At 35.3% G+C, this 22,622-nt stretch overlaps 1 protein-coding gene across 1 annotated transcript in view; it reads left to right on the top strand.

Annotated features, from left to right (window-relative positions):
- Window positions 1–2,791: 2,791 nt before the first annotated feature.
- LOC123246642 (nesprin-1-like) overlaps window positions 2,792–22,622 on the top strand; it is a 35,433-nt gene continuing 15,602 nt past the window's right edge. The window contains exons 1-8 of the mRNA XM_044675465.1: window positions 2,792–2,916; window positions 4,724–6,884; window positions 10,656–10,993; window positions 11,227–11,371; window positions 12,047–12,265; window positions 13,289–13,551; window positions 16,187–16,352; window positions 17,890–18,045. Coding sequence (XP_044531400.1) covers window positions 2,792–2,916; window positions 4,724–6,884; window positions 10,656–10,993; window positions 11,227–11,371; window positions 12,047–12,265; window positions 13,289–13,551; window positions 16,187–16,352; window positions 17,890–18,045 — 3,573 coding nt within the window. The remainder of the gene's footprint in view (window positions 2,917–4,723; window positions 6,885–10,655; window positions 10,994–11,226; window positions 11,372–12,046; window positions 12,266–13,288; window positions 13,552–16,186; window positions 16,353–17,889; window positions 18,046–22,622) is intronic.

Genomic DNA, 22,622 nt, shown 5'->3' with positions numbered 1-22,622 from the left:
CTTATAAATACATGTGATAGTATTGACTTTATTCTGCATGTTCTGAAATTTCTGTATTTATGACTATTCCACATCCACTCTATTTGTTCATTACGATATCTTCCTACAGTCAGAATGATATAGCACAGTGTTGGTGAAGTATTGGCATGGATGCTGAGCCAGCACTGGAGAAGCTTCTCTTTTCCCACTTTTCCCAGAGCCCAAGGACATTTTTTGCATGCCCTGTCCCTCTGTCCAGCCACTCAAAGTGAGCACTTCCTCCCTCTGCTCTCTTGGGCATGAAGAGGGCTCACAGGCAGCTTGAAGTTGCAATCTGGGCAGATGAACTTGAAAACCTTCACCAATGCTGGTATAGAGAATCAGAGCCTTAGAGCTAATATATCTTTGGCTTTGTTATGCTGGGCAAATCACTTAACCTGTCAGGATTCTGGACAATTCTCTAACTCCAAAGAACTACAGAAAAGGTACCAACCTGTGACACTACAAGGGGTTTCTTTATAAGTTTCCTAAAGCAATTAAATAATGAGTCACTATCTTTATCTCTATTTTCTTCTAATCATCTATTTCATTTTCATTACACATTGGAAAAAATTAGGATCTAAAGAGGTAGGGAAGCAACATATCATGAAAAGAACTATCTTTTTTTATTCCTTGCATTAATCAACTACATCCTTACCATCTCTCAAATCACATTTTCTGAAACAAATGGAGATCTAGTGCTGTTTGATTAAGAATATCTTCTGTCCTTTGATTTTTATCAATGAATGATGCTATCTGTTTGGCTTTGATTGAGTTTCTTCATATGTGTATATATATATATATATATATNTCAGAAGAGTGGTGAGGGCTAGGCAATGGGGGTGGGGTTTAAGTGACTTGCCCAGGGCCACGCATCTAGGAAGTGTCTGAGGTTAGATTTGAACCCAGGACCTTCCATCTCTGGGCCTGACTCTCAATCCACTGAGCTACCCAGCTGGCCCCTACTGCATATCTTTTAAGTTGAATCAAGCAGGAGGGTTCCACAGCTCTGTCCTATTGTTGGATTTGGATTCCTGTCCCTCTTGAAGCACTTTGTTTTTGATTGATGTGGAAGGATTTTCACAGAGAAATCATTTTTTTTGTTGCTTCTAAGCCACCATCTTGACTCTGCCCTGGAGCTCAAAAATTTTTTTTAAATGAATGTTAAAATTGTTTTTATATGTAATTGGGAAAACAAAATATATTTTAAACAGAGTAATATCATAGGTATCTTTCGGTGTGCAGGTGATGATGTGCTGTGCCTGCGTTTCTCAGTAAGTGATAAGCAAAGGAGACTATTATAGCTATGAGCAGGGAATTCATATGTGTATATATATATATATATATATATATATATATATATATATATNTCTTCTTCTTCTTCTTCTTCTTCTTCTTCTTCTTCTTCTTCTTCTTCTTCTTCTTCTTCTTCTTCTTCTTCTTCTTCTTCTTCTTCTTCTTCTTCTTCTTCTTCTTCTTCTTCTTCTTCTTCTTCTTCTTCTTCTTCTTCTTCTTCTTCTTCTTCTTCTTCTTCTTCTTCTTCTTCTTCTTCTTCTTCTTCTTCTTCTTCTTCTTCTTCTTCTTCTTCTTCTTCTTCTTCTTCTTCTTCTTCTTCTTCTTCTTCTTCTTCTTCTTCTTCTTCTTCTTCTTCTTCTTCTTCTTCTTCTTCTTCTTCTTCTTCTTCTTCTTCTTCTTCTTCTTCTTCTTCTTCTTCTTCTTCTTCTTCTTCTTCTTCTTCTTCTTCTTCTTCTTCTTCTTCTTCTTCTTCTTCTTCTTCTTCTTCTTCTTCTTCTTCTTCTTCTTCTTCTTCTTCTTCTTCTTCTTCTTCTTCTTCTTCTTCTTCTTCTTCTTCTTCTTCTTCTTCTTCTTCTTCTTCTTCTTCTTCTTCTTCTTCTTCTTCTTCTTCTTCTTCTTCTTCTTCTTCTTCTTCTTCTCTTCCTTACTGTATATCAATGACTGATTTACTTGCAAACAATTTTATTTATAAGATTTGATGTAATGAGGATCATCATGACCAGTAAATAAAGAATTTTGCTGTGAAAAAAAACCACACCTTTATCTCCCCTGATAGCCAAGTTTATAGGCTTCCTCCATAAGAACTCAGAATGACTTTTTTTAAAATTTAAATTGAGAGATGGAGTGTTCTAATATAAAAGCATTCTTGTATTCAACCTGTTTTTTTAAGTTACTATTTGCAAGGAAGCATATGGTACAGAAGAGAGCTTAAAATAGTTTTTACTTTCATGGAACTTAGGAATTCACTCTGGCTGCATCATCCAGAAAAGAAGCTTTTTGCTGCGATTTTGTATCCCCTTGTTCCTTTTTCTTTTGAAAAGAATACAGTACCTGGCTCATGGTCTTCCTTTTTACTTTTACATAAGAGAGAGAGAATAGGATAGTGGAAAGAGCACTGACCCTGGAGTTAGAGGATACATTTGCTTATCATGTCTCTGATGCATACTTTTTTTTTTTTTTTTTTTTTTGCTGATTTAGCTTCCCTAGGCTTCAGTTTACTCAGTTGTAAAATTTTTATGGGGTAAGACTATAGGGACTCTGAGATCCCTTACAGTTCTAAAAGGTTCTATACCTTAACTTTAAATTTTTGTATGTGTTGTTAACTTGTAAATAATACAGAACTACCAAAGTAGTCAGAAAAACCACTCTTTAATCAGGATAGGGATAGGTCTAATATTTGGCCACCACACAGAACCCAGCACGAAGATCTACACAGGGCCTTGCATCCTGGGGACTCTGGGGACATATCCCTGGGAGAATGCACCGCACTGGATGCCAGCTCGGAAGAGAGACAGAACTTGGGGGTCTCCTATACTCTGAAGGACTTGGAACAGCATACCTGCCAAGACAAACTACAAGCAGTGTTTGCAGCCAGCCTCAAGGGTATCAGGGAGAAAACAGCTGTAACAACGAAAGGGTCAAACTAAGACCTGGGTTTCTTGAGAGAATTTAACATAGCAAGAGAAACTTCTAAAGCAAAAGCACTCAACATTTTACTATGTCCACAGATCCCACCCACACTAGGGTTCCCAAACAGTTTTAAAGTCTATAGTTCAAACCAAAACAAGTGGGCCTAGTACTGGGGTTACTCCAAAGGGCAGGGGTAAAATTGAAGTATCCAAATTTCCCATGGACAGTATATGTCACTCCCTACTAACTTTCCACTTTCCTCTAATTGAAGCCCAGGCTTATAATAAATAAATATGAACATGCAAAAATCATGTATGTCTCATTCTTCACTTCTGATCTCTCCCCTCTTTGTCAAGAGGTAAAAGCAATTCTTCATCTTTAATGTCTACTCTGTCTTCCTTGACCATCTTATTTTCTCTCACAGTTTCAGGTATCACTTCCATGCAAGTGATTCCAAGGTTTCACTTCTCATCCAGACTCCAAGACCAGATTCTCTTAACTGCTGAAAGAACATCTCCACTTGAATATTCTAACCACACCATACACTCAAACTTTCACAAATAACTTACCGTCTTTTTCCCAAAAAAACTCTTTCTTTTTGTATTTTCATGATTTCTGCAGTAATGCTCTTATTCAACCAAAATACCATAATTATAATCTTGATGTTATCATGATGAGTGTATACATATATACATCAATATATATAATTTATTATTATTAAATATTTATATATTGACTATAGGTGACATACTGACTATATATGGTATATAGACTCTTCTGTTCCTCTTACCTCTCATCTCTACTTATTGAATGTTCTCTTAATTTTCTCTTGCATGCCACCTCTTCTTTGTTCCCACTGTCATTATATTAGTAGAGACCTTAATTACCACTCATCTCTAACATTGCAATAGACTCCTAATAGACTCTCCTCTCTCCTCTAATCTCACCTCTCCATTCTACCCCTGTCTTATGCAGACCAGATGTAGTCATGCCACTTCTCTGCTCAGAAATTGCAGATATATCCTATTGCCCACAGAACAAAGTTCAGAGTTTTCTTGATTTTGAGGATCACTACAGCTGGGTACCATTTTGCTTTTTTAAACTTATTTCAGTACTACCTTGCATAACTCTTGGACTATTCATAGTTCCCTGAATGTATCTTACTCTTCATTTTCCTACATCTATACCTTTGTCTATACCGTTTCCCATGTTTGGAAGGTCCTTCTTCCCCTGTCCTCTCAATTTGTTAGATTTTCAACCCTTATTCTTAAAAGCTCAAATCAAATTCTCACTTTTCTTCAGTGATTGCTTCAGCTGGTAACAACTTTTCCTCTTCATTCTACTTTATTTCACAAATTTCTTTCCTGTTGTTGTTATCTGTCTTTTTGTTTCACCACCTTACTAGTTTGTAAGCTCAAAGTGGCCAGAGACTTTGTATTATCTAAGCTTTTACATCTTTTCAATACTTAGTGTATGATGCTCTGCACATATTAAATATTTAAAACTATTTATTAATTGAACTGACCATGTAGTAAATAAAGATGCATTGTATGAGGTAAAACTGAAAAGTGTATTTGCCCTAGATCATGGAAAACTATGGTTTAATTGTCAAAAGGCCATTAAGTGGACCTCTTGAAAGTTACTTGATATTTACTATTCAAGAATTTAAAATATCTATTTGGAAAAATTATAATGTAAAATTATTTGAACTAGATATACAAGTTCTCAGATTCTGAATGAAAATACTTACCTGATTGTTCATGTGCTAATTTATTTGCAGGTCAGATGCAGAGAGTACAACTGTGCACCTTGAGTCTTTGAAAAAGCTAGCATTGGCATTACAAGACAAAAAACACATTATTGAAGACTTAAAAGACCAGAAACAGAAAATGATAGATCACTTGAATTTAGATGACAAAGAATTAGTCAAAGAACAGACGAGTCACTTTGAACAACGATGGTTTCAGCTTGAAGACCTCATCAAGAGGAAAATCCAGTTGTCAGTCACGACTTTAGAGGAGTTGAATTTGGTACAATCCAGATTTCAAGAGCTAACTGAATGGGCTGAAGAGCAACAACCTGGCATAGTTGAAGCACTCAAGCAGAGCCCTCCCCCAGATCTAGCTCAAAACTTGCTCATGGATCATCTTGCCATTTGCAGTGAACTAGAGTCTAAACAGATGATCTTAAAATCCCTCATCAAGGATGCTGATAGAGTGATGGTTGATTTAGGCCTCAATGAAAGACAGCTAATTCAGAAGGTACTCTGTGATGCACAAGGTCATGTTAGTTGCCTCAGTGATTTAGTGGGCCAAAGAAGAAAACACTTAAATAAGGCATTATCTGAGAAGACCCAATTCCTCATGGCAGTGTTTCAGGCTAGCAGCCAGATTCAGCAGCATGAAAGAAAGATCATGTTCCATGAACACATTTGCCTATTGCCAGATGATGTCAGTAAGCAGGTGAAGACTTGTAAGAGTGCCCAAGCCAGCTTAAAAACCTATCAGCATGAAGTTGCTGGGCTTTGGGCTCAAGGACGAGATTTAATGAAGGAAGCCACAGACCAAGAAAAGAATGAAGTTTTAAGTAAGCTTCAGGAACTTCAGGGCATTTATGACACCGTTTTACATAAGTGTAGCCAAAGGCTGCAAGAACTGGAAAAGAATTTGGTTTCTAGGAAGCATTTTAAGGAGGATTTTGATAAAACTTGTCATTGGCTGAAACAAGCAGATATCATTACATTTCCTGAAATAAACTTAATGAATGGTAGTACTGAGCTTCATGCCCAGCTGACAAAATACCAGTGCCTTCTTGAACAATCTCCTGAATTTGAAAACCTTCTGCTGATCCTCCAAAGAACTGGACAAGCAATTTTGCCATCACTTAATGAGATGGACCATTCCTACCTCGATGAAAAACTGAATTCATTGCCCCAACAATTTAATGTTGTTGTGGCCCTGGCTAAAGATAAATTCTATAAAGTACAAGAAGCTATCCTTGCCCGGAAAGAATATACCTCCTTGATTGAATTGACTTCTCAATCTTTAAGTGAACTGGAAGACCAGTTTATGAACATGAACAAAGTCCCCACCAATCTCTCAACTCAAGAAGCCTTGTCTCTTCAAGAAGCTTGTAGAGTTCTTCTTGGAGAAGTTTTAATTCTAGGGGCAGCAGTAGATGAGTTGAACCAAAAGAAGGAGGGTTTTCGTAGCACAGGTCAACCATGGCAGCCAGATGAGATGCTCAAAGTTGTTACTCTATATCACAAACTGAAAAGACAGACAGAACAAAGAGTTGGCTTATTAGAAGACATAACTAATGCTTATGGGGAACATGAAGAAATGTGCCTTCAGCTAGAGAAACAGCTAGAAGCTGTAAAGAAAGAGCAAACCAAAGTGAATGAGGAAACTCTTCCTGCAGAAGAAAAACTAAAAACATACCATTCACTTGCTGGAAGCCTCCAAGATTCAGGAATCCTTCTGAAGAGAGTGACTGAGCATCTTGAAGATCTTTCTCCAAATCTTGACCCTATGGCTTATGAGAAAGCAAATCAGCAGGTTAAGGCATGGCAAGAGGAGCTCACAGTGCTGACTTCAGGCATTAGTGAGACTGTAATGGAGTGTGAAAGTCGACTGATTCAAAGCATAGACTTTCAGACCGAAATCTGCCGCTCGCTAGACTGGCTTAGACATGTGAAAGCAGAACTTAATGGAACAATATGTTTAGATACAAAACTTCAGAATATTCAAGAAGAAATCCGAAAGGTTCAGATTCACCAGGAAGAGGTTCAATCTAGCCTGAGAATAATGAATGCACTGAGTAGTAAAGAAAAGGAAAAATTCTTGAAAGCAAAGGAACTGATTTCTGCTGACCTAGAAAACACCCTTGCTGAATTGTCTGAACTAGATGATGAAGTTCAGGAAGCCATACGAAGTAGACAGGTCAGTATACTGAATCACACATGTGCATGTGCATGTATACACACACAATTTGCTGGAAGCAGGTAAGAGGGGATTTGTTTAAATATTATGGTTTTATTAGATATTACTTTTCTGAAACTTTCATAAAAGGTACCCTGATAAAAATGATTTTATTTGTATTTCCTCACAGTTATCACTTTATAGAGTAAAAAAAAACTTTCCTAATAAGATCTAAATTTTTAATACCAAAATAAGACCTCAGTTATTAATGATATGTTCCTCTTATTAGTGGAGTATAAAGGAATTTTCCTCATCATTTCAACCATTTGTATTGAATATTTAAGAATGACTTTACTTCAAAGCATAGAAATTATTTGGAATCAGAAGAAGATATATATCACTAAATGATAACACAACTGACTTTACCCGAATCTTAAGCTCTACTAGATGGTGCAATGGATAGAGTGCTAGGCTAGTGTTATAATCTCAGTCATTTTTTTCAGTTGTCTAACTAGAAGCAACTCAATTAGCCTCTCTCAGACTGTTTCATCATCCGTAAAATAGAGATACTTATAGCATTTACTTCAATAGGCTGTTGTGGGAATAAAATAAGATACTACAATAAATCACTTTACAAACCTTAATATGTTATAAAGTGCTAGTGATTGTTTTTATTATCATCATAGTATCTTTAAAGCTATAACGAGATGAAAAGTACTGGGTAATGTCTATGCAATTAATTAACCCAAAAACTTACTTACAAAATAGTATTTCTTATTATGGATAACACCTTGGTTCAGAGATTGAATTGGCAAAATTACATGAGCATGCAAAAACAAAGTTAAAATATTAGTCATTCTACTCCCTCAGGGCTGGTGCTGCTGAGGTTCTGAAATGATTGAGTGATGAAAATATAAGTAGACCTACTCAGAAAACAAAACAAAACTAAAGTCTTTCTTCTTACATTTATTTGCACTCTGTAATCAATCTGAAAATATGTGCCACCTCTGAAAATCTAGGAAAGTGGGGCAGGTAGGTGGCTCAGTAGATTGAGAACCAGGTCTTGAAACAGGAGGTCCTGTCTTCAAATGTGACTTCAGTTATTTACTAGCTTGCAACCCTTAATCCCCATTGCCCAGCCCTTACCACTCTTGCCTCCAAATCAAAACAGAGTATTTATTTTAAGATGGAAGGTAAGGGTTACAAATTAAAACAAATTAATTTTAATCCAGGAAAACTCCCCATTTTATGAAAGTTTTGTTTTTAATAATAATGAAAAGAATAATAAGAGTGGGCATTTGTATTATGCTTGCTATGTACCAGGCACTATTATGCTAAGTGCTTTGGAAATATTATTTAATTTGATTTTTTACAATTCTGGGATGTGGGCTTTTATTATTCCTATTTTATAGTTAAGGAGGTCAAAGCAAACAAGTTACATGACTTGCCCAATGTTTTGTGTGCTAGTAAATTTCTGAGGAGAGATTTTTTTGAAAATCAGATTAAGCAATGGTTTATTTATCTTATTGTTCTTTGTTTTTCATGAATCAGTTACTAGTTTAATCAATTATTTCAAGATATTTTTTATTTTCAATTTTAGTTATTTCACCTTCAGGATTCCATTTTGGTGTTTAATTGTAGATTTTTAATTTGTTCTTTTCTAGTTGTTTTTTTGGTTACATGATCGATTCATTCATCTGTTATTTTTCTCATTATTTATGTAAGTGTTTAGAGATAAGCATTTTTCTCTAAGTACTGCTTTAGTTGGATACCACATATTTTGTATATTGTTACGTTGTTGTTCTCTTTAGTTAAATTATTGATTGTTTCTATGAGTTGTTCTTTGATCCACTAGTTTAGATTTTTTATTTTTTTAGCAATTTTTAGTCTTTGCTTCTCTAGTGCTTCATTGAATGTAATTTTTATTGCATTATGATATGAAAAAAGATGAATTTAATAATGTTGGTTTTCTGCATTTAATTGTGAGGTTTTTATGTCCTAAATCATGCTCAGTTTTTGTGGAGGTAATAATTGAGAAAAAGGTATACTACTTTCCATTCTCATTCCATTTTCTCCAGATGTCTATCATATCTAACTTTTTAAAAATTCTATTCATCCCATTAATTTCTTCATTATTTTGTAGATGGACTTATTTATCTGTATCTGAGAGGAGAAAATTGAGGTCCCCCACTAGTATAGTTTTACTATTTCCTCTTATAAAATTTTTAACTTTTCCTTTAAAATTTTGGATGTTAAGTCATTTGATGCATATATTTTTAGCATTGATATTAATTCATTGTCTAAGGTGTTTTTAAGCAAAATGTAATTTCCCTGCTAATATCTTTCTCTTTTTTTGGCTTTTGCTTTGTCTGAGATCATGATTGCTACTACTCCTTATTTTACTTCAGCCAAAATATAACATATTTTGCTCCAAGTTCTTATTTTTATCCTGTACAAAGCACTCTGTTTTAAGTATGTTTTTGTATACAACATATTACTGGATTCTGGTTTCTAATCCATTCTGTCTACTTTAACTTTATGAGTGATTTATCATATTCACATACATAATTCCAAATCATACATTTCCCTCCATCCAATTTTCTTCTTTTTATCTTTTTCTCTCACTTTTTATCCTGTCCTTCTTAGGAGGGATTTAAATAAAAGACTTTCTAATTCCAGATCCAGCAATCTACCCATTGAACATCTGCTACATTGGCATATGTTAAGCACAGTTTACCTGTATTTTTTCTGTTTAAATAAGGTTTTTTCCTAAAAATCAGGGCACTTAACTCCAAGGAACAAGTTATATTTAATTTGGGCAAGTCTTCAGGGTATTTTACAATTTTCTGGCTCATTGATTCCTTTTCACTAAGAATATCCAGTCTCTTGATATTAACTCTTACTTGGAATCACACAACTATCTAGATCAGAAATATACCTATTAGAGTTCAATTCAACCCAAGTTGCTCACTTGAAAAAGACATTTTCAATGCTTTTTTCATACTAGGTTAGCATTGGGCCACTAGACAAAAGCTGAAGGCTGGCTATCTAAAATCTGTAATCTATCCATTTGCTACAGTAACTTTTATCATACAACTTAGCTATATGTGACTACCTTTGTATATACTACTGTTTTAGTACAAGATTCTTTTTATTGGCTTATCACTGCAGGACAATTTCTTCATACCCCTTTGCACTACTAACTAGCAAGGAAATGGTGGAATTTGAGTAATGATCTCTAAATCCTATGATCTTTCAGATTTCAATTCCTGTTGCATCAATCAACACTATCTCCTATACTTATTTAATCATTTTCTGTTTTTTTTTATTAAATCTTCTGTATATAAAACATTTTTGACAACTTACCTCATACTTTCTAGCATTTGCACAAACTTGGCTTTTGCAAATGCCAAGCATTAAAAGCACTGCTTTTCTTCAAATCTACCAACTAGCTAATCACATAAAATTATTGGGTATGATCCTCCCTTTTTCAGCCCATTAGTTCTTTTCTGCTATAGTATTGCTAGCTTCTCAGACTCTGCTTCTATAGTGTCAGCACTTCAAAAACATCCTATTTTGGTTCAAGGAAGTTCTGGTTGCTTGAAGTTGTTGGAAGACTAACTTCTACATTGTTTGGTGATTACTGCATTTTCAAGAAATATTTGGTTTGTTGTTCATTATTGAAACACCTAAATTTATCAGTGATGGAGAAGAGTCCTATACATTTCAGCATTGTGCTTATTAATTCTTAAATAATTGAATTTACTTTATGTGTAATTATTGTTTTTATAGGCCACATTGACAAAAGTATATAAATTTTGTCAGAAGTATTATCAAGTATTTCAGACAGCTAAAGACTGGCTTGAGGATGCTCAAGAATTGTTACAGCTGGCAGGCAGTGGATTGGATGTGGAAGGCTCCGAAGAGAACCTAAGAAGCCACACAGAATTTTTCAACACTGAAAATGAATTCCATAGTCAACTAGCAGAGCTCCAAGCTTTGGTGTCCAAAATGGAACCTTTTATTAAAACCACTGGAAAGGAAGAACTGCTGCAGAAAGTGGCTTCCTTGGAAGAAAAGGGCAAGAAAGTCATTCAGGAATCTCAAGTCCAACTAGACCTATTGCAAAGGTATGTCCATTTTTTTTAATATTCTGAATTTGAATGAAGAATATTTTCACAGTGGAAATAGGAACATACTAATGACAAAGACTAGCCTCTACATTTATCCTAGGTTCTGCACAGTTCTCTTGGCTTTTTAGACATAATTACAGCTGAGCACTGCATACTAATGATTGGTAATTTCACATTATTTATTCTGTTAATGATTTCTTAGTGTCATCTTTCCTCCCCTTCCCCCCAAGATGTGCAACTCAATGGCAGGATTATCAGAAATCAAGAGAGGAAGTTATTGAGCTGATGAATGAAGCTGAAAAGAAATTATCTGAATTTTCTGTATCTAAAGCTTCTTCCAGTTGTGGAGCAGAAGAAAAATTACTGGATCACAAGGTAAGGTTTCCTACATTGGCTTTATGTATCTTTAGTGGCCTTTTCCAAAAAAGGCTCTCGGAATCTTTTTCATTTTCACTCAAGCTCCATAAATGTGAAGAATATACATTGAATCATGTCCCAATTAATGATAAGTAATTATCATCAATCATTAATACCATCCATCTAAAATGCCTTTCTGTGATTTCAAATAGAGGCACGTTTGTGATTTTCTAAGGAAGCATGTTGATGTGACATGCCTTTGAAAGGCATGGTTATAAGTGCTTGGCAAACAAATACTGGTTGTTGGTGATAGTATGGAATGATGCAAATCAGTCCTATAAATTAAAAACTACAGTACCCTGCTCTTTTGCAAAATCTTGGTAAAGTCTAAATCTCAATAAATCTTTATACTGAATTCTTCTTTTATTGTGCAACTTGTTAAAACACAGATACAATAAGACAGTCCAAAGATTGAAAAAAAATAGTCACTTTTAATAGATAACCCTTTTCTCCTCTACTTAAAATTTTTTAGAGAGGATTTTGTAACCTTAAGTCTTTTTAAAAACCAAGGAAATAATTTTTGTGTAGAGTTTAGATCCTTTGTCACTTTCCCCACTCAAAAATCCTAAGAATTAAAATTTGGTAATATTTATTGATGCATTAATAATACCCCATTTTCCTTTATTGTTTTAGTCACTGGTATCTCTAGTAAACTCCTTCCATGAAAGGATTATAATCTTAGAAGAAAAAGCCTCTCAGTTAGAAAAAAATGGAAATGATGCCAGCAAAGCAACCATCAGCAGGTCAATGACTACTGTCTGGCAACGCTGGACACGCATTCGTGCTGTAGCTCAGGACCAGGAGAAGATTCTGGAAGATGCAGTGGATGAGTGGAAAAGCTTCAATGGCAAGGTAATTTTCTTTAGTACACTAGGGATCAAGAGGCTTAAATCCCCTAGACCAGTGATGGGCAAACTACAGCCTGCGGGCCAGACGTGGCCCCCTGAAATGTTCTATCTGGCCTCCTGATGTTATTCCTAATCTGACGAATACAATGAGTAGGATACAATACAATGAAACTTCAAAAGAGTCACTTTAGAAACAGACTGACAGATGAGCATTTCCTTTCCTTTGGACCCCTCTTTAAAAAGTCTGCCCATCACTGCCCTAGACCAAACCTTTGGACTTGATGAGACTATACAACTTGCCTCAGAGTAAATAGCAAAGTAAAAGTTCTAATCCAGTTCTTCTGACTCCAAGACTCTTAGTAAATAGAAAGAGTTTTTGTTGGTTGGGCCATTTTTACCATTTTAAATTTTTTGACAAAAGAAATATATACATTTTTTGTCCAACTTGAGAGTCAGGATAGCTCCAGAAAATACTAGGCATATTCCCCTTAGCAAAGCTTCCATATAGAGTACATAAGTTTAGCAGTCTTCTCTATATGTGTCTTCTCCAATTGGCTCTAGAAGAGTATGAAATGTGCAGATTAACCAACAAATCATGGAAAGTAGCCCATTGCATTCTGGAATACTTAAATCATTTGTCAAATTTCTTCCATCCCTAATATAAACAAATGCTTTTAATTAAAGATTTAGAATCTCTCCATTCAGCTTCTGCTAACATTACTTTCAAGAATAATTTTTACTTCCCAATATCACTGTTAGCTCCCAGCTATTTTGAGATTACAGAATGGAACTTGAAATAAGAAATTTCCCCTCCCTTGTGACAATTATGGTATGTTGTTTATGTCTTCTATAGCTCCCATGAAGTTACACATTCATTCTTAGATTGGCCCTACTTTGCCAATGCCAGCTGTGATCGAATGGCAGGGGTCAGAGTTAGGGGGTAGAATTGCCTCTATTTGAATGTTTCTTCATCTTTGATTTTTAGCAGTTTCTTTTGTTATTTGTAAACTTTTATGTGCATCTTTAGGTTCAAAAGGCCACTGAAATGATAGATCAACTACAAGATAATTTACCTGGAAGCTCAGCAGAAAAAGCCTCAAAAACTGAACTCTTGGCACTCCTTGAATATCATGACACATTTATTCTTGAGGTGGAACAGCAGCAGGCAACTCTTGGTGTCCTGAAGCAGCAAGCTCTGAATATGCTACATGATGGGGAAGTTGAATTGCCTACTGAAGAAGAGCTACCTATCATTCAAGAAATCACAGCTATGCAAGACAGATGCCTTAAGTAAGCATGTGTGCTTTCTTTATACAAGAATGACAAAAGAACATATGAAAATAAAATGATTGGATTTTCAAAATCTCTCTATCCTTGGTGCCTCACACAGTGCCTTGCACATTGTATGGATGGTTGAATGAGTGAAAAGGTATTTATGAAGAGCTTACTATGTGCAAAGCCCTAGAGATGTAAATAGAAAAGCAAGAGAACCTTTGATCTCAAGGAGTTAACATTCTAATAGAAGTTCCAGGATAGTCTATACTGGAGGCTCCAGCTTATGCAAGGGCTTTATCATCCTTAGTATGCTGTAGCAAAACAGATCGTTAGTGTACATTCTTTGTTATTATTCCCATCAATATTCTCAGATCTGATTCTAATGTTGAACCATTTGATGGTACAAAGAGTTTTGTTTTTCCCCCCCCAGGGTTTTTTGTATCTATTGTTGCCAATAAGATGAGGGATATAGTTGCTAGTTTGCTTCTTTACAAGAATTATTCCTCTACACTAGCTGCAGGGGATGGGTTGGAATTGGGATCTGAAGAGGTATTGCTGTTTTTAAAAATTTAAAGCTTATCTATCTGTTATTTAATAGTCAGCAGTGCTGGTAATGACTGGAAGGGATGGTAGGTCACCAAAATATTTGTTGTGCATGATGATGGCCATGGGATCACACTGGAAGTAAGGCTGGTGGTATTGTGGGGCATTGCTATTTTGAAACTGTTGGCAGAGAATTCTGGGAAGTCTCCCCCAAGTATGAGGGGAAATAGTGGTAGTAATGGAGGAAGCTAGCCTCATGTCCCTCAGGATGTCTTGTTACTTCAGCTAGCCTGACTTGCCTGTAATTATAGGAACTTAATATGGTTTTTGTTGTTGTTGTTGTTGAAAGTAATTATCAGAGCTTTGCTTTAAGAAAGCTCTTGGAGCCTTGAATAAGATGGAATATATGGAAGAGAGCCTAGGAAAAAAAGAGGCTGGAGATATGAGGAGACTATTGCAAAATACATAAAGAAAAGTAATGATGGCTTAATTAGAAAAACATCATTTAGAAGTAAGAGGAAAAGATGTACATGAAATAAATTATAGAAGTAGAATTTGGCACTACTCATCAGAAGGAAACTGAGAGGAAGGAATAAAATATGGCTGGTATCTCAAGCCTGAGTGAATGGATGGTTCCACCATTAATAGAAATGAGGTCAGTAAGGAGAACAAGAGAGGGGTGGAGATAAAGAATTCCATTTTATATCTATTGAGTTTGAGAACATATCAGGATTCCAGATGGATCTTGCCAGTAGAAGATTAGTTACACATTTTCTTCCTTTCACTTATGTGAGCAGTCAGAACTTGAGATACTGTTTTTACTCCAGGAATTGATGCAGAGCAAAAGTAGAACCAGGAGAACATTGTACACAGAGACTGATATATTATGGCATAATCTAAAAGACTTTTTCTGCTAGAAGCAATGCAATGACCCAGGATAATCCAGAGGAATTTATGAGAAAAATGCTATCTACATCCAGAGAAGGAACTGTGGAAGCAGAAGAAAAACATATGATTCATCATGTAGTTCAATAGGGATATGATTAGGATTTTGATGTAAAAAAATCCTTCAACTGCAAATATGAAAAACATGGAAATAGGTTTTGAACAATGATACATGTATAATCCAGTGGATTTGCTTGTCAACTCTAAGAGAGGAGGGAAGGAAGAAGGGGTAATCATGAATCATGTGGCCATGGAAAAATGTTATGAATTTAAAAAAAAACAGAAAAAACTAACTAAAATCTAAGAGGTTAAGAATAGCACCATCTGCTATGTTTTGCTTTAAAATTCAGATGTAGGTGAGGTAAATATAGCTATCCACTAGGTAGAGATACTAGAATTTCTGAAGTTATATATAGTATAAAAAGATAAGTGATTTAGTACCTAGAGTGATGAACTTGAAGTCAGAAAAACTCGAGAGTTCAAGTCCTTCAGACATTAAATACTTGTATGACCCAGGCAAGTCATTTAATTTTCCATGCTTCAGTTTCCTCAGCTATAAAAAAAAGATAATAGCATCTTCTTCACAGCTTTATGTAAAGATCAAGTGAGATAATATATGTAAAGCTTTATTGAAAATCTTCAACTGTCATATAGTTATTACTTATTATGACATTATTGTGAAGCTAATCAAATATCCCTCATTAATATGTGACATGTTAATAGTTTCTGTCTTAGAGAGCAAAGTGAAGTGGATCTCTATTGAATCCACAGAATAATTTAGTTGGAAAAATTAATTGTAAATAAGTGACACACAGATGTAGTCAATTCTTAACTTTTCATATTCCAGATAGGAGTCTTTTTATACCTTCATTTACTTTTACATTCTCTGAACTAAACTGCTCCAGGAGTCTATTAGATAGACACAATACATTCTTGTCTAAAATTCATTCCACAACATCTCTTTATTTGTGAAGTTGTGGGTTTTCTTTGTGGTTGTTTATTTTGGGAAATATGTATACATATTATACATAAATTTGTATACACACACCATCTAGATTTCAGAGTTTTATTTTATTTCTTCCTTGGAATCTACATTTTAACCCAATGATTGTTTAATTTCCCTTAAATTAACTTGAATATTTTCCTTTTGATATTTCTGTAGCATGCAGGAAAAAGTGAAGAAAAATGGGAAGTTGGTAAAACAAGAACTAAAGGACCGTGAAGCAGTAGAGACCAGGATTCATTCAATGAAGTCTTGGATTCAGGAAACAAAAGAATATTTGGTGAACCCTACAATGGAAATAGATGCTCAGCTTGAAGAATTGAAGGTACAAAAGATTTTGTCTTATACTCCTTCTGAATATTCAGAAATACTTTTGGTGACATAATACATCTGTGAAAACTGTAAATGGAACCGTTTCATAAAATTGTAGGGCAAATGGAATTTAGTAGTGGATTTAGTTAAATGAGTTGAATGTGTTAGAATATTAGAGACTGAGACTGAGAACTGGAAAAATAAATGAAGGAAGACCCTCTAATTTCTATCAACTATTGCTTTTGGAGTACCAGAATTCCTACAATGTTTTTCCTTCAATCTTAGCATGTCCACAAATGATCCTGAAAAGTAATGGTGGTATTTTTTGAAGGACAAATATATTTCATATATATTATGATACTATTGATTTATGTAGGGAAATTCTTAGCTTAACAATGTATATACTGATTTGGCATAAATTAAAATACTAAATATTTAGTATGATTAAAATCATAAAAGGCATCACTGCTTCACAGCATACAAACTCAACAATAATTGCATTTATATGATAAAAATAGAATCCTTAACAATAAACCTAAACAAATAATCATATCCAGATGCAATAGATTATAATTGGCACTCATCTTAAGTTAAGTGGGGCTTCCCTGAACATGAAACACATTTTTTTTTCCTTCCGATGTCAACAGGATGAAGGTAAGGTTCAAAAACAGCATCTGCAAAGGTAGCCCTCTCCATTCTGTCATGTCAGCACATGAAAAGTGCTTTAATAGAGCCCGAAAAGCTGCCAATCTTATCCATAGTCAAAACAGAAGAGAGAATAAATTCACTCTTTCTGCAGCAGGCAGGAGAGAAAGAAGTAAGAACATAGCCCTCAGGCTCTTGCCCTGCAGTGGTGAGTAGGAGTGAAAACCAGGAAACAAAGTCAATGACTAAAATTAGAAACTCTGCCTCCTATTTCTGGACAGTCTCCTTTACAGCCTCCCACTGGCTTCTCATCTCTACCTGTGAGAATGAGGCAGTGTTTATCCTTTGATGGAAGAGTAATTAAGAAGCCAGTTTGGGGGGAAAAAGGGATTCCTTATGAAGAATTATTTCCCTTGTGATCGTTATCCAGATTATATTCCTGATTTGAAGCTCACCTCTCTATGACTGGCTAGAAAATATCCCTATTTTGGCAAGAGCCACTTGGGGAAAGAAGAGTTTTTGTTTTTGTTTTAGCTTTTACCATCTTCTCGTCATTAAGCAAAGGTATCAAATGCACAGGAGTACATTACTAATAACAGAAGGAAATTAGAATGTAATACCTGAGCATATAGATATTAGTGATGACAGCACTACAAAGGAAAGTGATAAATAATAATCAGTAATAAATACCTGATACAGAAGGAGTTGAGATAACCCCTAATGGTATGTTTATTGTCAACATTCTGTACAAATGTGGACACAAGCCAGAGTTTTGCATAGTTCTCCTATTTTTGTATGCATATGCATAAAGGTATAGTATACAAACCTTTTCTATTACTCATGCTTAAGTTTTCTCTTATATCATAAGACAATTGGAAATTATTTGATTTTGGTTTTGTTTTTAGGGTCTCCTGACTGAAGCAACTACTCATCACCAGGCCATTGAGAAAATAACTGAAGAACAGAAAAATAAATACTTGGGTCTCTATACCATATTGCCAGCTGAGCTCTCTCTTCAGTTAGCTGAAATAGCGCTAGACATAGGGACAATACATGATCAGGTAAAGGCATTCTACTTCTTTTTTTAACACTTTAAAAATTAGTACCATTAAAACAAAAGCCTCTGTTAGCTTCTGTAATAATTTAAAATCATCAAGCTTTGATTCAAATCTTATAAAATGTTCATACTTACGCTAAATATCTTGAATATGTAAAGGGGCTTTATTTATATAAATTACATTATACATTAATATAGCAGGACTCCGTTACCAAGTATTGCTTTCACAGGTGCAATGAACAATATAGGAGAATCCAAATATTAACAACATATGGTCAAATTTATAGTCTTTGATAATTGCTGTGGCCAAAAACTCATTACCCTGACGACTAAATGGTGATGAGAGTTTCCTAATTGAGCTTATTCTTAAATGATAGATAAACCTGATAGAGCTTGTACTCTACCAGCTTAGCCTTTGTGAGTCCAAAGTTATCGTCATGCTGCAAATGGATCTGGAAAATGAAGTTCACCAATATTTATATATATGCATATATAACATATACATATGTAACAAAAATAAATATATTTTTATCTAATATTAGATTACATTATATATCATTTATTGCATGCTAGCTATAGTAAATTTTTAATTCAGTGATTTGGATAACCCAGGTATGATAAAAAGACTGCCCAAATAAAATTTATCGAATTCCATCTTTTTTCTTTAGATAAATTTGTCTTTAGCGAGCAGAATAAATTAAAATTATTCCATTGTCCTTAGAGTTGAAATTATTCAGTAATAAATAAAATTTTAAAAATCCTGAAGATCACAATTTTTTACACTGAAAAGCACCTTTAAGAGTAAAAGTCTGTAAAATTGAATTTAATACATGAGGTAGCCATTTACTATGTATCTTCTATAGCATGTGAAAGGCGCAGCTAGATGCAAGGAATTTAAAGATGAAAGAAATTTCATAGTTTTTTTCTCTTTTAAAATGTTGCTGTTATTGCATAAATTTGTTCTCTTGGTTCTTCAGACTTCATTCACATGCACATTTGATACAAGTCTTCCCAGGTTTCTCTGAAATTCCCCTTTATCATTTCTTAGCATTCATTCATATTCTATTATCTTCATATACCATAATTTGTTCAGGCATTCTGTAATTAGTGGATAATCCCTTAGTTTCCAATTGCATCTTTTATAAATATTTTTGTAAATATGATAACTTTTTTCCTTTTTGATATTTTGTTGATTTAAAATAAGAATTCAAAAGCCAGAGATAAGGAGGCAGTGTATTCTAAGCATGCATGTGGTTCACACATGCAACAGAGATAAAATACAGAGCCCTTATAAGGGACAGTAAGATGGACAATTTGATTGGACTATAAAGAGTGTGAATATAATAAAACTGGGAAAGTATGTTAGACCTGTTTGAGACAGTTTTAAATGCCAAACAGAAGGTTTTTCTTTGATATTCGAATTAGATGCTTATTAGCTTGTGATCCTGGGCAAGTCATTTAGCCTCTATTTGTCTCAGTTTCCTCAAATGTATGTAATTCAGGAATAATAATAACACCTGCTTCTCCAGGGTTGTTGTGAGAATCAAATGAGATAATTGAAAAGCATTTAGCACTGTTTACTGGTGCATGGTAAGCACTATATAAATGTTAGTTATTAATATTATTAATATGGAGCAAATATAATTTATTGAGCAGGCTAGAAACATAATCATATCTATATTCTAGGACTATCCAATATGACAGCTATGTGGAGGATGATTACAGAGGGTCTTCATCTTGAAGCAGGGAAGAAAATTAGAAAGTTCTTGCATGAGGGGAGGATATGAAAAATTCAAAGACATGAACAAGCCTTGGCAATTTTGGAGTAAATGGCATAATAAACAGTGAGGATGTAAGAGACTCTGAAATTATGTTCCTAGATAATATTGCTCTTAAAAGAAATAGGAAAGTTGAAATAAGGGAAAGATGAGTACTGATTCAGATATGCTGTTTGAGATATCCATTAAGGCATGAAATTAAAACCTCGAATCAATCTCTAAAGTGATTAGTCACTAGACAGACTAACAATTAGAAAAGAAACTAGGATTCTGAGAATCATCTACATAGAGAAGATACATTAGGTCATCTTGGTTGATGAAGTGAGAAACCAAGAATGAGAACAGAAGAGCAGAGAGAATAAAAGAGGGGACAGAACAATCACATTTAGGGTGTGTAGCATGAATGATGACAGCATAAAGAAAACTGAGGAACAGTCAAATAGTTAGTGAGAAAACCAAGAGAGAACAGTGTAATGAAAACCCAGAAATGAAGGTATCCAGAAAGGGAAAAAATGGTCAACAATGTTAGTTGTCTCAATGAGATAAAAAGGGAAGAAAATTGAAAAAAAAAAGATCATGGGACATAGCAATTATAAGGTCATTAGTAATTTTTGGAAAGACCAAATTCAGTTGAGTTATTAGATCATGATTCAGACTGTAAAAAGGTTGAGAAGTAAGAAGAGAAGAATTAGAAATAAGAAGTTTATACAAATTTTTTTCTCTAATAGTTTGACTCTAAAACAGAGTTTAAATGTAGGGCAATAGTGCAAGGGAATGATAGGGGCAAATGAGAAAACTTTAAGGATGAGAGAGGCCTGGGTCTTTAGTAGACAACTGAGAATGAACTAGTAGAGAAGGAGAGATTAGAGAGAAGAAATAATAATAGATAAATCTAATGGAGGGTACTAAAATGGATTGGACTAAGGATGTAACAATATAGTTATCCTTATATAGAAGACCTACTTATTCATCAAAGATTGGAATAAAGGAAGAAAGAATGGGAGTGATATCATGGACTTTTTCAATGTAGAAGTGGAAAGAAAAGGAATCTCATTGCAATTGCTCTATATTCAAAGAAAATTGCAGATCCTCTGCTGTGAAGTAAAAGGAAGGGATGGTGTGAGAGGCTTAATGACAGAAAAGAAGGCTCAGAACAGTTAGTGTGGAAGATTTGATAGATTGAACTAAAGGATAGTCATTGGATTTACTTATTGCAGTGGAGGCCTATATGATTAGATAACACATTTGTAATTGATTACTGCTGTATGTGACATGAAGTGAGGGAGTAGATCATGAAGGTGGAAGATGCTGATATAACAGGAAGTCAGTATTTGAGGGGACATTGAAATTGTATTTTGAAATCCTCTAATATAATGGCAGGATTTGTGGTACAGATGGAAATGGTGTGTGCCGGGCATTGATATTGATCTTCTTGAGAATTTAGCAAAAATGAATTGACTGTGGAAAGATAATTGTCAAAAGGATCTAGATTGGATAATATATAGAGTGATACTCAAAGGTTAAGTTGCTAAGTGATTGCAACAGAGGGAGGAACTTTAACTAGCAATGAGTCACAAAAAGAATACTGATTCCCCTTCCAGATGCAGTGATTTAGGTGTGTCAACTTCAGAAAATAAATGAACAGCTTGGAATTTTCAATTAAGTTCAATAAAAATTTATTAAATGCTCACTATGTGCCAGACCCTATACTAATCACTGGGGATACAAATAAGAAAAAGAAAGACAATCCTTGTCCTCAAAGAATTTGCAATCTAGTGGGAGAAGGGAACATACAAAAGGAAACTAGGAGGTTCCGGGTTAAGATGGCGGCAGAGTAAGAAGCAGCTCTTAACCTCTCCTGACCGAAACACACAAAACTCCTCAAGGGGACATAAAAACAAGTCCAGACGAACGGAGGAACCCCACAACAGGGCACAGCGTGGAAGGTACGTGGAATCGAGACATTTCCAGGCTAAAAAGGGCTCTCACTCAATCTCGGGCTGAGCAACCGCCCCACCCCCACCCCCTCCACACTCACCTATAGCTCCGAACCCAGCTAAAAAGAAATAGAGCAAGTTTGGGGCACCCATCGAGTCATCGGCAGCTCCGGGACCTGTTCCTGAGAGCAGCAAGACTTAGGACCCCATTAAGTCAAGAACGCACGCGAAATCTGAGCGCGCGGGAGCAGAGAGTGGACGCTGGGCGCAGAGTGCCGGCTGAGCAGAGGCGTGGGTGGAGGCAGACACAGCCAGGAACTAAAGCCTAAGTGGGGAACCAGTGCAGACGGGTATACGATTGTGGAAGTAGCTCCCTGAGACTTGTAAAGGAACCTCCTGCAGAGGATCAAGCAAGGGAATCCACCAGGGGGCTTGACCTTGGAAAAAACTAGATCTCAGACCTCAGGAGCCAATAGATCTCAGACAGACACTGAGAGCGAGGATAAACCTGAGAAGCTGCTGGGCTAATGATGGCTAATCAGTTACAGGAAATTCAGAAGAGAAAGAATAATAACAAAAAAAAGAAGTCTTTAACACTCGACAGCTTTTACACAGAGAAAATCCAGACAACCGAGCAAACAGAGGAGGAGAACAAACAACCATCCAGACCCTCCCCAAATAAGGAAAACTCCTCACAAGCTATGGAAGAGTTCAAATCTGAGATTTTGAGGAAAATGGAAGAGATCTGGCAAGAAAATAACAGTTTAAAAGGTAGAATCTTGCAACTGGAAAGCGAGGCTCAGAAACCAAATGAACTGATAAGCAAATTGAACACAAGAAATGACCAGATTGAAAAGGAATACCAG

Source organism: Gracilinanus agilis, chromosome 4 (assembly GCF_016433145.1).
Source record: "Gracilinanus agilis isolate LMUSP501 chromosome 4, AgileGrace, whole genome shotgun sequence".
In the NCBI taxonomy this organism is placed as follows: Eukaryota; Metazoa; Chordata; class Mammalia; order Didelphimorphia; family Didelphidae; genus Gracilinanus; species Gracilinanus agilis.
Note: the sequence above shows the minus strand (reverse complement) of the source record. Positions and strands in the feature narration are given on the sequence as shown.